General features: G+C 32.9%; 5 protein-coding genes and 1 long non-coding RNA gene across 12 annotated transcripts; 3 read left to right on the top strand and 3 right to left on the bottom strand.

Moving 5' to 3' along the window:
* The first annotated feature begins 86 nt into the window (after window positions 1–86).
* On the top strand, window positions 87–5,546 carry LOC111418266 (Segment polarity protein dishevelled). Of its 6 annotated transcripts, XR_002706796.2 has the most exons (11): window positions 87–340; window positions 412–481; window positions 534–727; window positions 2,293–2,625; window positions 2,682–2,810; window positions 2,866–2,960; window positions 3,010–3,141; window positions 3,320–3,799; window positions 4,128–4,319; window positions 5,197–5,279; window positions 5,427–5,517. XR_002706796.2 is itself a non-coding variant. In XM_023050786.2 (10 exons), exons 1-10 carry the CDS (start codon window positions 180–182, stop codon window positions 5,462–5,464), a joined length of 1,824 nt encoding a protein of 607 aa, XP_022906554.1. In that variant the 5' UTR covers window positions 87–179; the 3' UTR covers window positions 5,465–5,546. The 6 variants fall into 6 exon arrangements, 5 of the variants coding, with proteins under 5 accessions (XP_022906554.1, XP_022906564.1, XP_022906546.1 ...); XM_023050786.2 differs by lacking the exon at window positions 5,197–5,279 and having other exon boundaries at window positions 5,427–5,546; XM_023050796.2 differs by lacking the exon at window positions 5,427–5,517 and having other exon boundaries at window positions 5,197–5,302.
* Window positions 4,745–6,800, bottom strand: LOC111418294 (uncharacterized). The gene is made up of 3 exons (XR_002706804.2): window positions 6,647–6,800; window positions 6,328–6,435; window positions 4,745–4,827 (listed from the first exon to the last, which is right to left on the bottom strand). It is a non-coding gene; the product is annotated as an uncharacterized lncRNA (long non-coding RNA).
* Window positions 6,801–6,975: 175 nt separating this feature from the next.
* On the top strand, window positions 6,976–7,955 carry LOC111417428 (proteasome subunit beta type-3). Its single transcript, XM_023049702.2, has 3 exons — window positions 6,976–7,117; window positions 7,219–7,784; window positions 7,843–7,955. The coding sequence occupies exons 1-3, from the start codon at window positions 7,115–7,117 to the stop codon at window positions 7,889–7,891; spliced, it is 618 nt and encodes a 205-aa protein (XP_022905470.1). The 5' UTR covers window positions 6,976–7,114; the 3' UTR covers window positions 7,892–7,955.
* Window positions 7,956–8,032: 77 nt separating this feature from the next.
* On the top strand, window positions 8,033–16,153 carry LOC111417884 (uncharacterized). Of its 2 annotated transcripts, XM_023050289.2 has the most exons (8): window positions 8,033–8,743; window positions 8,863–9,509; window positions 9,676–10,379; window positions 10,429–12,295; window positions 12,500–12,756; window positions 12,823–13,731; window positions 13,785–14,103; window positions 14,157–16,153. In XM_023050289.2, exons 1-8 carry the CDS (start codon window positions 8,047–8,049, stop codon window positions 14,712–14,714), a joined length of 5,958 nt encoding a protein of 1,985 aa, XP_022906057.1. In that variant the 5' UTR covers window positions 8,033–8,046; the 3' UTR covers window positions 14,715–16,153. The 2 variants fall into 2 exon arrangements, with proteins under 2 accessions (XP_022906057.1, XP_071057155.1); XM_071201054.1 differs by lacking the exon at window positions 14,157–16,153 and having other exon boundaries at window positions 12,823–12,953; window positions 13,785–13,862.
* On the bottom strand, window positions 14,683–15,369 carry LOC111417901 (NADH dehydrogenase (ubiquinone) B17.2 subunit). Its single transcript, XM_023050310.2, has 3 exons — window positions 15,196–15,369; window positions 15,001–15,119; window positions 14,683–14,949 (listed from the first exon to the last, which is right to left on the bottom strand). The coding sequence occupies exons 1-3, from the start codon at window positions 15,291–15,293 to the stop codon at window positions 14,741–14,743; spliced, it is 426 nt and encodes a 141-aa protein (XP_022906078.1). The 5' UTR covers window positions 15,294–15,369; the 3' UTR covers window positions 14,683–14,740.
* Window positions 15,406–17,048, bottom strand: LOC111417893 (uncharacterized). The gene is made up of 5 exons (XM_023050299.2): window positions 16,834–17,048; window positions 16,193–16,484; window positions 15,766–16,135; window positions 15,603–15,710; window positions 15,406–15,555 (listed from the first exon to the last, which is right to left on the bottom strand). Exons 1-5 carry the CDS (start codon window positions 16,972–16,974, stop codon window positions 15,438–15,440), a joined length of 1,029 nt encoding a protein of 342 aa, XP_022906067.1. The 5' UTR covers window positions 16,975–17,048; the 3' UTR covers window positions 15,406–15,437.
* Window positions 17,049–17,063: the final 15 nt, after the last annotated feature.

Below are 17,063 nucleotides of genomic sequence, written 5' to 3'. Positions count from 1 at the left end.
AAGTTGGTATTACAAAGTGAATTGAAGTGGGTGTGCAAGGGAACTGACGTGAAGTTGGCGTAAACGACAGCCATGTTGTTATAAGTTCCGTCAGTGTGTGTATCTGTCAAAAAGAAAACCTGGTTTCGGGGAGTTTATCGTAAAAGGGGGCCCTCCACCATCGCCGCTCACCGAATACGATGGACGAAACCAAAGTGATTTATCACATCGATGATGAGGAGACGCCCTATCTCGTGAAGATACCGATTGCGCCGGAAAAGGTCACCCTTGCTGATTTTAAAAATGTCCTCAACAGACCCAACTACAAGTTCTTTTTTAAATCGATGGATGATGATTTTGGGTACGAATCATCTAAAATATTAATTTTCAATCATTAAAATGATTTATTAAAACTTTACTTTGTTGATTTAGAGTGGTTAAAGAGGAGATTATTGAAGATGGGGCTCATTTGCCATGTTTTAACGGAAGAGTTGTTAGTTGGGTGAGTAATAATACATTAATTCTATTTAAATCGCTAAAATGAATGATTTAAGCTCGTTTCCGCTGACGGTTCAAACCAATCGGACGGTGGATCTCAATGCACGGATAGTGTTACCATACAATCGGAACAACGGCATGTTCCTCAAGCCCCTGAATCAGTTTGTACCGACACAGAAAGCATTATAAGCTCAAGACAAGCTCGTAGGCATCATAAATACTCATCGAGGATAAACGGACATCTCCCAAGGTAAAATTTTTTTAAACTATAGTTCAAGAATCATCATGTGGCTTAAAAATCGACAATTTTTTTTAATCGAGGGGAAATCACCCAAGTAAGCCGTTACAAATAAAGAAAAAGTGTGGAAGAGTGTAAAACGTCGTTGTTTACCATCTATAAACTAAAGATAACCTAAAAACTTTAACTTGTTGGTTCCTGAATGCTAGATACTGTTAGCGAAAGATTAATTATTGCTATCAGAAGATTAAATACTGCTAGTAAAAGACTAAAAACTGCTTGAAAAGAGGAAATATTAGTTCAAAAAGTTACCTAGTGCTTCTAAAATGCTAGATGCTGAAAAAGAAGACCATAACTTACTTGGAAAAGACTAGATACGGTTGTCAAAATAATTATTATTTAAACTTTACATGTATTCTCCTGTATCATATTATACAACTCTGTTGTGGGTTATGCCGTGCGGCAAAACATCCAAGTTTCTAGTTTTAATTTTATTTCTACTAACAATCATTGTAAAACCCGTCAAAATTGCTTTCATTTGATACCAAACATGATATATTTGGGTTAAAACATAAAAAAGTTAGGTTATAACTGCCAAATGTCAAAATTAAAAATAGCGATTTTATAAAGAAAACAAATTTTTTCATTATAAAGGTGTTCCTTTTTAACATAAATGGGAAGAAAATTAAAAATGCTTTAAAATGAACCCAAACTCGACTTATGTATTTCTAATTGTTATCAAGATAACTTAATTTTTATTAAAAAAAATAGCGATTATTTGACAGCTTATAACCTAACTTTTTTTTATTTCTTAACCAAAACATATCCAGTTTCTTATTATTATAAGTTTGGTAAATATTAATACCAACCTTAATTTTTGATTTTTTTTATTGTATTTTTGATTTTGTGATAAATTTTGACATTTGAGAATTTCTCAAAATTGACGTTGTCACTTCTAACCGGAAGTTGACCATAACTTCATTAATATTGAAGATAAATATGTCGTGTTTGTATTTATTTTAAAGGATTTTTAATGAAGATTACAAATATGTCAAAATTGAGGTTGACAGTTTAAACCTGAAGTTAATTATAGTATATTTCTAATAGACAAATGGACAACTTCATGTATTCTTTATTAAAAAACCTTTAAAATGTGTCCAAACATGATGCATTTATCTCGAAAAACAAAAAAGATAGAATAAAAAACGTTAACCATGTTTTTAGTTCTAGGTCTAGTGTTAGTTCTAGTTTTAACACAGAGTGTATTGATACACAGTCTATCTAACGACAGGTGGTCAGTCGTGGTGCATAGAAAGAAATATACTTTGTAATCTCACCTAGTTTAGTGAAAATAACTTTACTTTTAAGGTTATTAGATTGATTTTGTGCGTGGCTATAAAAAATAATTTGTAGGTTAGGTGTTGACCGGTTTAATAGGACAATGCATGGTTAACATTGCTTGTGACGTCGCATCGAAACTTTTAACGTGTTTTTTGGGTCATTTGATGATCGATTTTTAAGCCACATGATGATTCTTGAATTTTTCTTAAAAAATAATTAATTTGAATCAAATTTAGATTATACGAAACCGAATCGATAGTAAGCTCAGATTTAGAAACAACAAGTTTTGTTTCGGAAACAACCGGGAGACACACGGCCCTCTCGGAATGTTCGAGCGTAAGTCGATTACACGTTGGGAATAGAAAGAGGCCCCAAAGGCGACGGAAGCAACGCATGCAAGCAATGTCTCGTACAAGTTCGTATTCGAGCATAACAGACAGTACGATGTCGTTGAATATAATCACGGTAACTTTGAATATGGATACAGTTAATTTTTTGGGAATTTCGATTGTGGGGCAAAGTAATAAGGGCGGTGATGGGGGGATTTACGTCGGATCAATTATGAAAGGGTAAATATTTCGATTAATAATTGATGTGTAATTAAATTAAAAATTAATTTTTAAAGAGGAGCTGTGGCTATCGACGGACGGATCGAACCGGGTGATATGATTTTGCAGGTTAATGATGTCAATTTTGAGAATATGTCTAATGATGAAGCCGTAAGGGTTCTTAGGGAGGTCGTCCAAAAACCAGGGTATTAATTTTAATAAAAAAAATAGTAATTGTTTTAGTTAAAACATTTTTCTTAGGCCGATTAAGTTGGTTGTTGCTAAATGTTGGGATCCAAACCCAAAAGGTTACTTTACTATTCCTCGTACTGAACCAGTTCGTCCGATAGATCCAGGTAAATCTATTTTGTAATAAAACTTTTTTTTCTATTAGTTTTTTTTAAGGTGCATGGGTTGCTCATACAGCGGCGGTGAGAGGGGACCCGGTGGCGCGCCCCCCAAGCAGTTCGACCGTTTCAAGCGCCTCAATAACGAGCACGATCCCCGCGAACGAACGTGAGTGCATGTTAGACTGTGGTACGTGCTTAAAACTGCTATTTTTATTTAAATTTAATCGTTACATAATTATTTAGTTCGTCTTCGAGTTTTTTTATCTTATTTTGCATCGCATTTTTGTTTTTAATAAAATAAACAAATACAGGGTGGAGTTAAAAATTGATTGGCAGATACGTAAAGATGTACGATTATGTTCCAGATTTAGAAGAACCCCTAACGATAAACTCTCCAATGGCAACGATCGTCCAAGCAATGCAACGAGCCGACAGCGGATTAGAAATTCGCGACCGAATGTGGTTAAAAATAACGATCCCGAACGCTTTCATCGGCACCGATATGATCGATTGGATCTTGACTCACGTAAACGGTTTCCAAGATAGACGCGAAGCCCGGAAGTACGCATCGCATTTATTAAAAGCTGGCTTCATTCGACACACAGTCAACAAGATCACGTTCTCCGAACAATGTTATTACATTTTCGGCGATTTATGCTCAGCCATGTCTAATCTTAAGATACAAGGCGACACCGATTCCGTTGGACCTCTACCGAACGTTCCCAATTATATGCCGTATAGTGGCACTTATAATCCTTTGGAGTATATGCCGATGCCGTTTTATACGGCTAGCGAAAATACAGTGTATGGGTATAATAGGGAGGAGTCTGTTTTAAGTGGGAGTGGTGAGATTTTTTTTTGATTAATATACGGTGTGTTTGATTTTAGCTGTCGGGTTTTAGCATTTGGTGTTATTTCTTTAACATAAATAGATAGAAAATTAAAAATCCTTTAAAATGAACGCAAACTCGACCTATTTGTCTACAACCGTTATCCAGATATCTTAATTTTTAGCAAAAAAAAATGGCGATTATTTGACATTTGACAGTTTATAACCTAACCTTTTTATATTTATATTTATATATCTATATTTATTGTGATAACTAAAATCAAACACCCGTACATAACAATTTTATTATTTCTTTGTTTTTTTTTTTTAATTATTATTATTAGGTGGTTCTTCGAACGGTTCCGATCATTTAAAAGATCCCGCCGCGGCTCACAGCAGCGCCTCGGATAGCGACATAACCTCATTGGGACCTAGATCGGCTCTTCCGGTCGCTTCCGGAAACGGAAACGGTTCGTCGAATGGTTCGGATCAAAGCAGCGGGACCCAGGTGGCGAATCAACAGAAAGACATAGCCGGTAGTAGACAATCATTTAAAATAGCTATGGGGAATCCCTGCGAGATGTTTGTCGATGTCATGTAGTTTATTTGAAATAGTCTTTTGATGTTGTTTGCGTGTTTGGCTTCTATCTAGATCTTTATTAATCTTTTCATTTTCCTTCTTTATTTTCTTAACTATTTTTATTTGGGTATCTTTTTTTTCGTTTGTTTTGTGCCATAATTTGTTTTATATTAATTTATTAACAGGGTTGATTTTTTTTGTATTTTTTGTTGTGTTTGAGTTATCTGTGATTTTTTAAGAGTCACCCTGTGCGTAACAAAAATCATTTAAAATTCATCTTACCATTTTAAAGAATCAATTATGTTTTCTTGATTGATAAATTTTTCTTTCTTCTTTTTTATAGCGAACAAACACACAAGAAAAAAGAGACCTCACTCTTACGTTGACCAGTTCCTAAAACTTATATATTAGCACTTCTCTTCTTTCTTCTTCTTCTAATCTGCTTTTATTATTATCCAATTTCTCTAAAAAATAATAATAAATCATTTTTTTAATGTAAATATACTAAATATTTAAAACGAAAATAGATAGTAGATATTTTTAGCATTAAACAAATAATAATTCCCTGTATTTATCGTATTACAAGAAATAATTACTTTTCCATTAAAAATATTTCATTTTTTTTTGTAAGTTTTAGTTTAATGACTTTGTAGATTGTATATTTTTTAATTAATTAATGATTACTTATTGTATTTTTTCGTTTTTAAAAAGAAAGGCAGTGCATGAAGCATGAAATAAATATTTTTTACGAGTATTTTTTGATTTTAATTTTTTATTTAAGTTTTTACCAAAAGGAAGCGGAAAAAACTAATTTCAATTTGCGTTCTTTTTAGTTTCAGTATTAAGTTACCTATAAAAACGCTATATTACGTGCAATATACATTTCATTCACCTTTACACACTCTGAAATGGAACGGTAAGTAATTTTCGTTTTATTTATTCTTAATCTGACATTTTTTTGTGTAAAAAGCACTTTTTTGCATAGCTTAAGCACAATTATGACCTAAAAACTTAGTTTTTAACTATAAATAAAGCGGGGAATTAATTCTTTTTTGTATTGCAGACCAAGGAATAGTTGGATACTCATACAGCGAAACCTAAACTGGAACTAATCTCTATTTTTAATCAACAATGTATACTGAACGAAAAAAAAATTAATTAGGAAGAAAAACGAAAAAAAAATCAATTAGATCTAGTTAATAATAATTTTTGATATGTAAGCTTTTCCTTTTTATACATATACCCGAGAAAATTGGTAAAAACTCAAAATGTACAGCTCGTTTTTTGATACAATAATTTTTCAGCTATTAATTTTAAATTAAAAAAAAATAAATTCGGTGTAAATACGAATAATTAACCAAAACATAATAATTTTATTAATTATTTTATATAGACTGATGATGAATATTTTATTTTAACATTCTTTTTCTAGTTTATTTATTTTAAAATTTTTTAAATGTACTTATCGTTCTTAAATGTAACACGTATATTATGTATCATAAAAAAAATTCTTTTTTAAAAAAAATCGAGGAAGAGTGAAAATGAAGTAAGAAAATGTGTAGTAGAAAGATTAAAAAGAAAAACAGGGTAACAATATTTAATTACTGTAAATGAGAAAGTGAAGCAACAAAAAGTAACAATATCCACGACATTTTTTTTTAATTATTACGGAATAATACAGGGAGAGAATTTGAAAAAGAAACCCTTAAAAAAGAAGTAATAAACCGCAATTTATGTGTAATTTAATATACGAAACACTATGGATATATGTACAACATATATTATAACGAAATGGATATTATATATGAATTAAAAATAATATTCGTTGTTTTAATCGTTTTAAATGTACCCCATAATGAAATTGGCCCCAAAATATTAAGCTTACTGAAGGATTCAAACTCTACAAGATCATAACATCAATCTTAATAACTAAAAACCAAATAAGAACAAATTTTAATACTTACACCCACATTTTCAAGCGTTTATTTACCATTTCTAAGTAATTTTCCGAATTAGTAAATCCGCAGTTCATCAAACTCCAATATGGCTAACAAAAAACATTTGAAAATCGCCTATAAAGAACAACATAAATTAGTGCCATCTCTTAATAAAGTAATTAAAGTCTTATTACTTATCCAAATAAAAATTAATTCCTTTCAAATTTGCTTATTCTTAGCCCTTTTTAAACAAATATTAATTATTTTTTATATAAAATAACTTGTATTCGCAAAAAGTACCTTGACAAAACTTTTAAGAACTACGCCTTTAATTTTTTCTACTTACCACAAAATCCAACACGAAACACCAAGATAAACAAGCAATAATCACAATAAAAAGAATTAATCCGCACTTTTAACTATTTTTCTATCCAATTTTAGAGATATTTGTGGAGACTCAACCAAACGTAAAAATGGCTAACAAAAAACATTTGAAAATCGCCTTGTATTAAGCACAACCTAAGATAGAGGGTGCTTTTAAAATTAAAATAATTAAAAATAAATAAATATTATTTATTATTTGCGTTCTAAATCAAATTTATTACGAAAAAATTATTTTTTAGTTAATATTTATTAATCAGTTATAAACATTAAAGATTCTTATATTACCGGCTTGATTTGACACAACTTTATCTGTCATCGGCGATTACAAACAAATTTTGCAACAAAAAGCCCGGATTTATCTCAATATATCAATTAAAACCTCCCTTAAACTCGCTTGAAAACTAATTAAGGGTTATATAAATACCATAAAATGGTAAGTTAAATAATTAATTAAAATTTATTAAAAACCATAAAAAAAGTGAGGTTATGTTTTATGACAATGCTAAAAATTGAACCTTAAATTTCTTTTTGTAGTCGATTCTCGCGTATAACGGGGGTGCTATGGTAGCGATGAAAGGGGATAAATGCGTGGCAATCGCCACCGATAAACGCTTCGGTATTCAAGCTCAAACGGTGTCGTTGGATTTCCAAAAAGTATTTCCCATGGGTACTCACCTATATGTTGGATTACCTGGATTAGCGACCGATACTCAAACTGTTATGGAAAAACTTCGATTTCGCAAAAATTTATACGAACTAAAAGAAAATAGGCAAATTAGCCCGAAAGTTTTTAGTGCGATGGTTTCGAACATGTTGTACGAGAAACGTTTTGGACCATTTTTCGTTGAACCAATTATAGCTGGGTTGGATGTTAAAACAATGGAACCTTATGTATGTAATATGGATTTAATCGGGTGTCCGAATGAACCGGAAGATTTCGTTGTTGGAGGAACAGCTTCCGCTCAATTATATGGGATGTGTGAAACTCTTTACGAACCTAATTTAGGACCCGATGAGTTATTTGAAACTATTTCCCAAGCGATTATGAACGCGTTTGATAGAGATGCAATTTCTGGTTGGGGTGCAACTGTTTATATTATGTAAGTTGGGATTTTTTAATATTAATGAAGTAATTTTGAGGTTATAATTATGTTTTAGCGAGAAGGATAAGGTTACCATGAAGGAATTGAAGACGAGGATGGATTGAGCTATTAAAATAATGATTTATTTTAATTTTTGTGTTATTTAAGGTCTTTTCATGAATAAAAATTTGAAGAAATATAAATATATCTTTGTTGTTGCCATGAAAATGAAAATAACAAAAATAATCCATCAAATTGATAATTTCTGAGTTCGGAGAGAATGAAAAGAATAACTGTTGTTTCTATACATGAAGAAGATGCGGCTTATAATCAAGAATCTTCCGATTGGAGACACATAGCCTTTTTGCCATTCCAAGGCGGATGGGAATTGTGTTTGATGATATCAATAATCGTGAATTCACTCCTATCAATTTACGATTTGTATTTTGGGGTACATGACAACTTCACGATTAATTTAATTTATTATTTTTGCGAGATTATGTATCTCGTTGATAACGCCTTAGCCATAATGCATAGAAACATGGTAAAAACGCGAAGGAAAAGGAGTTACCCCCCAAGAAATTTAGGAATAATCCTAATCGATTTCCTCACCTTACATCCTTTGTATGAAATCCAATACTTTTTATTATTAACAAATTATCAAACGTCAACTTCTCTCGATAAAAACTTTTACAAGTGGAAATGTGTCGTGAGAACATATCGCATCTTCCTGTACGAGACCAAACGGATGAACGAAGTCGGATTGAACCAAATGACCATACTTTGTTTGCAACGGCTCGCGAAACTCATCATCGTAGGTCAGATTTTCGCAGCCATCATATTCAAACTTGGGCAAATGCATAAAACGAATTGGACAAAACATTTAGATGAATCCGAATTTAATTCCAACTCATCGTTACGTTGGTGGGGAACATCCTTTTTTATGATGACAGAAGTTGTTATTAACAATTTTTCAGGTAAAATCATTTTTTGACATTTAAATGTCAATTTTGACAATTAAGTGTCAACTTTGACATTTAATTCACTTTAATGTCATTATTGTATTATAAATTGTACTAATTTTTTTATTTTTAAGCATTTTTAAAACTAGAAAACGTTTTCGAACTATTAACATTTACTTCAGCGATGCTATTTGGGTTCATAATCGGTTTTGTGTTATTTATGGGCCGTTTGGTGGTGATTTTTATGCGAATCGATCGCAATTATTTCGGATACGCGTTCCACGTAACCAAAATAATGTCTCTCTTGGACGAATGGGAAGCCGATGTCGATTTAAAAAACAAAACTTTCGAATATTACACGACTTTTTACAAACAACGACATGGTATGCGAGATATGCCCGGTTTATTCAAAATGTTGCCCCCGTCTTTACAAAAAGAGGTAACCGTCGATATTTATTGGGAGGCGTTAAGGCACACGCATCTATTTAATCAAACGGATATGTCGTTTAAGCGATCGGTTAGTTTGGTGATGAAAAGCGAATTTTTGTTGCCGGCTGAGTTTTTATTTCGCGTCGGGGAATTAAAAGCGAAATTGATTTATGTCGTTTCCGGTGTTATTCAAGCTTTATCCAAAGAAGATGATGATTCGCCGTTGATTTCGTTTTCTTCGGGGACGGTTTTGGGGGAAATCGCTTGTTTGGTTCCTTGTCAAAGTGTATCAAATTTACGGGCTGTTACTTATTGCGAAATACAAGTTTTATATTTAACTGATCTTTATAAAGTACGTACTTTTTTTATTTAAATATTTTTTAATTTACTACCAACTTAAAACAAATTTATGTTGGCAGTGCTGAATAAACATAACCTAATAGATTGTTTGAAATTTTGAATTAATTTTTTGAATTTATTTAATAATATTTCGAGAAAATATTAATAATTTTTTTTAGGTATTACTAAATTACCCATTAGTAACAAAAAGCATCCAAGAATCATTCAAAGAACGACTTTTAGTTGCCATAAAAGGAATACAAACGAAAAAAACGCACCGAAACATCGATTACACCGATAACTCAATTCGAAACGTAAAGAGGCGTTGGTATGAAATTTGGGCGTACTCAAAAAAGCCGGAATCGCTCCCCTCTCAATCATCGGACGACATCGATGAATTCTCAAAATGCGTTACGGCGAATCTAAATTTATTGGTGTTGAGCCACGACCTCGAATTAAGAGTGGAATCGATTTGTTTATCGTCGAAATGCCCGTTTATCATGGAACCGGACACGGAGTTTCGAAAATGTTTGGATTACGTCGTAATTTTTGCCATTATGGTTCACGCGGTTATAATTCCAAAAGTGGCGTGTTTTGAGGATTCGATGAAATTCAACGAGCTTTCGATTTGTTTATTGATGGACGTGATTTATTTATTTGATCTTTACTTGCAAGCTTCGACGGCGGTTCGATACAAAAACCGTTTAATTGCGAATTATAAGGAGTTAATTATACAACAATTAAAGAATATCTACTTTATTATCGATTGCGTGGCGATTTTCCCGATTGATTATATCGCTTGGGGGATGGACATCAAAATCAATTTGGGGTTATGCAAATTAAATCGATTATTAAAGATCTATAAAATTTTTACGATGTTGAAGTACGAACATTTTTTTTGATTTAATTTTTTTAATTTAATTTTATTTTAGGTCTCTTCAATACAACATTAAATTTAACACGATCGTTATCCGAGGAGTTAAATGGTTCATTTTTTATTTGGTGACTATTTATTGGTTCACCGCTTTGATATATTTCGTTGCAAAAGTCAATAATGACTTAGCGAGCGATGAGGATTTTTGGGCTTACTTACTTTTGATCGTGAATTATTACGTGGGTTACGGAGCTAGCTCAACGGAGTCTTCAACCGTAATGGAGGCGACTTTATGCCTTTTATTAACAATAACCGGACACTTAGTTTATTGCGTCGGGATATCCGAGCAAACTGGGACTTCGGTTTTAAAGTATAAAAGCAAACAAATGGATACGATTCAATGGTGGGCTATGAAAAATGAATTAACCCGGCAACGATTAGACCCTGGGATCACAAAGCGCTTAGTTCGCTTTTTATATTTTAATCACTCAGTGAGAGGGTGCCAAATTGTGGGGGAAAATAGCATTTTTAAAGACGCCCCGGTTGAGTTGCGCAACGAAATCGTCCGACACCGCATTGCTGATTGCTTAAAACAAGTTCCTTTATTTCACAACACCAAAAAGGACACGTTAAGATATATTTGCGCGCACGCCCAAATTAAAATAATCCCCCCGGGGGCCACTTTAATGGACGTCGATGTTAAATCAGACATTTTTTATGTCATAATGAGAGGATTTTGCCGATTACGATCGTTTCTCCCTGGAGATTCGGAACGTGGGGCTACAAGCATCCTACAAATCGGAGATACATTCCCATTTTTAGAAACTCTCCATGACACATTCTCTTTCGTTAAGGTTGAATGTTTAACGGTGGTGGAATTATTATTAATTAAGACCCACATAGTTATCAGCGCTATGCAAACGTCTCAAACTGATTTTTCTTTTTTCAAGCACGCCCTAGAAGAGCATCGGCGAATTTATGGAACGATTATGAAGCGAACCGGGGCGAGGTTACCCCCGATGATTTCCAAGATCAAATCAAAAGGAAAAGGAAACATTTTTGAATACAAAATCCACGATAGCGACGATATTGAGTTGACTAAATTTGTGTTTAAACAAGCTTTCGCCAATTTGGGGATGTGGTCTTTCATAAGATTTTTCGTTTTAAAACGAACGATTAACCCAACGAATTGGCCGTACATAACGTGGGAAGTATTCCGATGCACTCTCTTAATAATCTATATCCTTTCGATAAACATTAGATACAGCGTTTTAAACGTTTATTACAACGAAACTTTGGTGACATCAGTTTATTTAATTTTCGATTTAGTCGCATTAATCGACCTTTATATTCGGTTACATTGCCAATATTACAACGAAAAAGGGATTTTAGTGACTCATCCTTTATACACGGCTAAGAATTATTTAAAAACCGCCTTTATGATGGATTCAATGGGGTGCTTTCACGTCCACGCCACCGGTTTAGACCGATTATTCGGACAACAATATATTTTATGGATACAAATTTTAGTTTTGACAGCTACAAGATGTTGCCAACTTTATCGGCCATTCAAAGGATTGAGCTTTTTGGATAATCGGCTCCAAGGAAAGAAAAGGAACGCAATTAATATGTTTCGATATGGTTTATTAGTTATTATTTGTATATCGTTAGTGTGTAGTTTAACGATGTTGGTGATGTGCGAACATGAGGGTTATCGGTTAGTTTGTAACGTTGAGAAAGGCCACGATTTTACGAAGGGGTTGTATCAGTATGTTTATTATATGTATACGGTTACGATTAGTGTAACAGGAAGCAGTACGGGGGCTATTTTGGAAAATGAAAGACATGCTATTTTAACCGTGGTTATGTTGGTACCATTAACTGCTTTGAGGTGGTTATTTTTTGTGTCGTTAACAAGCCGAGGGGTAAGTTGTAAGTTTAACTTTAATTTTGAGGTTAAAATACCAGAACGTACCCTTTTTCGAAAAATTTTAATTATTAAGTTATAAAATTTTAATAAAATTAATTTGATATAAATTTAATGCAATTTGATATAAATTTGCATTAAATAAACAAATTAATTTAATCAAATTTGCTTAATAACTAAAATAATTTTAAAAAATTTTTAGGTTGGCGGCAATGTTGAATTAACAATTTACCGCGACCGTATGAAGAACTACATGACATTTTTAAAAGACGCTCTCATCAGCGACGAAGATAAACAATTAATTGTGCTTCATTACGAAAATATTTGGAAGAAAACGCATGGATTGAACATTCACGAAGTAATCAAGAATTTCCACCCGCAATTAGAGCAAGATTTGGCGCGCGCGATTTATCAGAATTGCTTAAAAAGGGTTCAAATTTTTTCTGGGGGACATTTTAGGTTAGAAATTAAAACAAATGAAAGTTACTTTTTCATAACCTAACAATTTAATTTTTTTTATTTTAGTTTATTTCAAGCCGTTTCTTACCGACTTCGCCAAGAATTCTTTACGAAAGACTCCAAAATAATTCGTTGCAACGATGTGAACTCGAAATTATTTTTCGTTCAAGATGGAAAAGTTGATATTTACACGGCGGGTACGTTAATGTGCAGCTTAAGAACGGGAGGAGTTTTTGGTTGTTTATCGAAAACGGGGGTTACAAGACAAACGATTGATGCAGTTGCAAACATTCACTCTATGGTTTTAACGATTGATGGGAAATTATTTTACAAAACGATTGAGGCTTTTGATAAAATTTTAGAGCGATTTCAACGCTCGACCATGGTTAACATGGAGTATATGCAAGAATTATCCGACTCGCAATTCCATCAGATCGACGAATTTAGTACAAAATTGCACGATTTTTACAAAAAAATTTTAATCTTCGAGAACAACAACGTTTATTTATTTTTTAATTACTTAATTAACGTCCATATTTATCCGTTATCTTCGATTATGATTTTAACGTTAACTTTCGTGCATTTAAACGAAATTCAACCTCAATACATCACATATGTTGTTTATTTAACGGATGTTATTCACTTCATTAAGATGAGCGTTAAGTTCCATTTGATTTACGTCGACCCCGAAAGCGGGATGGTTATTAGTGACCCCTACGCTATAAGACGGAGGTATTTAAAAAGCGGATTTTGGTTCGACTTTTTTATCTTGTTACCGTTTGAGTTATTCACGAGGTGTTATACCTCGAATAACGCAGTTTACAATTTGGCTTGTTTGAATCGAACCTTCCGATTTTTGCATTTAGTGCTTTATTATTATCAGTGTGAGGAGAGGTTGTTAATGAAGGATCATTTGAAATGGACGTATATATTTTATAGTGTTATGTTTCAACTCCATCTTTTTTTGTGTCTTTGGTGACGAATTATTTAATTTAATTTTTTTGAATTTAATTTGAATTAATTTTTAGGTTAATTATTGCGTGTCCGAATACTCGATGTTGGTACCGATACAAAGTAGGATCCGAAATAACGTTCATCTCATCCAACCAAACTTTAGAATCTACGATTATGGCTTATATGTATGTGGTGAACATTTATACAAGTACAAGCTTGAAAGGGATCATGCCTTTGGAGATTCCGGAAGTTACGATGACCGTATTTATGATGATTGGGACCCAAGTTTTGGTGATGAACCTTGTCTCAAACTACGTTAGCCACCTTTTGGTTAATAAGCACAACTTTATTAATTATGAGGTGAAGTTCCAAAGCCTTGGGACTTATTTGCAGGTTAGTTTCTTTTTCGTTTCAATTTTTATTGAACCAATTTGACTGTTTTGTAGAAATTGGAGTTGTCTCAATTTCTTTATGCGAAAGTAAAGAGGTATTGTTTGAGGTTATGGAACCGAGAGCGAGGGAGTTGGTTGCCGGTTCTAATTACAGAATCACCCCCTTGTTTAAAAGAAAACGTCCTCCAAATCCTTTATGGGCGCCACTTAAACAATCACGTCTTGTTTAACCGAACTCACGTCGATTTTTTGCGCCAATTGGTGGTTTATTTGGACCGATTTGTCTTTTCAACCGGTGATTGCATTGTTGAAAAGGGCGACGCTGATTGTTGCATGTATTTTATTAACTCGGGGGAGATTATTCAATTAGATATTTATGGGAAAGTCGAATATTACATTGGGACTTTAACCGCCGGGACTAGTTTTGGGGAAGCCCAAGGGTTACAATGCATCCCACATAGATTTTCTTATCGATCCAAAGCCGACACTGAAGTCTTAATTTTAAATAAAAGCAAATGGAGCCACCTTTTAAAATGGTTTCCAGCTTCTCGGGAGCAAATTTTAAATAAAGGCAAACAAGTGGGGTTATTAGACGAAGATGCAATTATTTAATAAATTTACAATAATGTTTTTTAAACTCATTTCTTCTTGGGGATCCAAGGCTCAATTTTAGGGGGGGTTGTACTATAGGGATAATATTGTTGCGGAGTTCCCGTGTAATTCTCTCGATGATCTGCCATCCATGGATATTTCGGTCTCGATTTATCATGACACGGGGGTAAATCCGTTTTATAATGCAACCAACCATACCATTCAGCAGGGACTTGACTTGCATCGTAATCAGTACCTAAAATTAATTAATTACCACAAAAAATTATAACCAAATTAATCGTAAAACCATATTTCGGAGCATATTCAATCCAACGATTTCTCCCATAGAAAAAATAATTGTTCTCGAAGTATTTATTCCCGTATTTATCCTCCCCCACTAAAGTTCCTTGTTTCAAATCATCCATCCTTAAATCAAATTAAATAAAATAATAATAAAGAAAAAAAGATTGAGGTTATGTTGTGTTATATAATCTCAATTTACCTGTACAATTTATAAAGCGAAGCTCTAAGTCCCCCATTTTGCTTCATAATCGAAAAAACTTTAAATACTTTATCGAGTCCTATATACTTTAAAGCCATTTTAACTTTTAAGTATTTTTAAGATTAATTTTTTGACACTTCACTCTTTATTTATTAAGTTTTGACGTTTCACGTCGCCATCTATCATTGAAGGTTGAAACTAAAACTACAATTTAGGTTATTTATTAGTTTTTATTAAATTTTTTACAAATCAAATTTAAAAGTTGCTTTAGAAATAACCCCGCTTTTCAAAGCTTCCAAAGCCCGTTCGAATTCCTCCAATTTAAACGTTGCAATCCCCAAATTTTCGTAATTTAAGTATCTAAAAAAAAGTGACGTTATGAAAATAATTTTAATCGCAATAATTACCTTTCGTTTAAAGCTTCTAGCATCCCTAAAGCTTTCGGGAACGTGAACGGGTTAATTTTGACCCCGATTATCGTTAATTCTTTCGAAAAAATTTCGTATGGTGATACACTGAAAATAAATTAAGTTTTTTTTTTTTAATTTGAATCATTTAAAAATTAATTACTTGATTTTGATGTTAGGTGGCGCCACTCCAAAAATACACAACTTCCCGCCATTATTTAAAATGGTCAAATTTTTCTCAATCGCTGGGCCATAACCACTACAATCGATGATGATGTCGTATTTTTTTTGGGATTTCTCCAACTCGCTCGGGGTAATCGCTAAATATCCCGTTTCTAATTTATTTAGTTGTTTTAATCGGTGCAAGTTGGGTTCGGAAACGGTGACTTTTCGGTGTCCCATTAAATGCAACGCTACCAACCATAAATTCCCGATTATCCCAGCTCCGGTTATTAAAATCTCTTTTCCAATCGGTAAAGGTGAAATCTTATCTAATCCGTGCACTAAGCACGAAATCGGTTCGCTTAAAGCAGCTGATAAAAAAATATTTTTAATAAAACAATTTTTTTTTTGAAAAATTCATTTTTAACCGATTTTTAAGTTGGTATTACTCGGAACTACGAAAACTTGTTTATCGGGGACCAAACAAAACTCGGCCCAACCGCCATCTCGATAAATTCCAATCGTATTTTGAAGCCCGCCTACTTCGCAAAAATGGGGGTCCCCAATGTGACAGTTATGACAAGTTTGACAGCCACTATTTGGATCGATGACAACTTGATCGCCAGGTTTTACGTTGGTTACTTTGGTACCAACCTCGATTACGATTCCAGAAAATTCATGGCCTAATACGATTGGTGCTGATTTACATGGAAATTCACCCTAATAATATTAAATTGTTATAAATTAAAAATAAAATGAGGTTATCATTTTTTATTACAACGATAAAATCGTTTTTGTTCGATTTAAAATGAAAAATGATTTTATTTATCTCAATTAGTTAACCTAATTTTTATAAATCAAAATGGCCGCCTGTCAAACACAAATTTAGTTTTTATTATAAATTAGTCATGTTGGGTGTCATTTCGAACAATTTCAATACGAATTTTGCAAATTTGACATTTTTACTTTAATATCTTAGAAATCAAGACGGCCGCCTGTTAAATTAAGTTTTTTTTCGATAAATTGCTTTATTTATTTCAGATTAGAATTAATTTAAAACATTACTTACTTGAATTATATGCAAATCAGTTCCACAAATTCCCGCATAAGCGACCTTAATCAAAACCTGATCATCCCCCTTAATTTTCGGAATCTCCAACTCGACTAGTTCAACCCTTTTTTTAACGGGATCAAATCGAATCGCCTTCATCTTATTAGACTTAGAAGAAAACAACTTTGCCAGTACCAAAACAATTTTATTCAATATCAATGTTTTAATTGACCCTGAAGATGACCTTT

Source organism: Onthophagus taurus, unplaced genomic scaffold (genome assembly GCF_036711975.1).
Source record: "Onthophagus taurus isolate NC unplaced genomic scaffold, IU_Otau_3.0 ScKx7SY_16, whole genome shotgun sequence".
NCBI classification, from domain to species: Eukaryota; Metazoa; Arthropoda; class Insecta; order Coleoptera; family Scarabaeidae; genus Onthophagus; species Onthophagus taurus.
The sequence above is the reverse complement of the archived record's forward strand: the minus strand, read 5'-3'. Positions and strand labels throughout refer to the sequence as shown.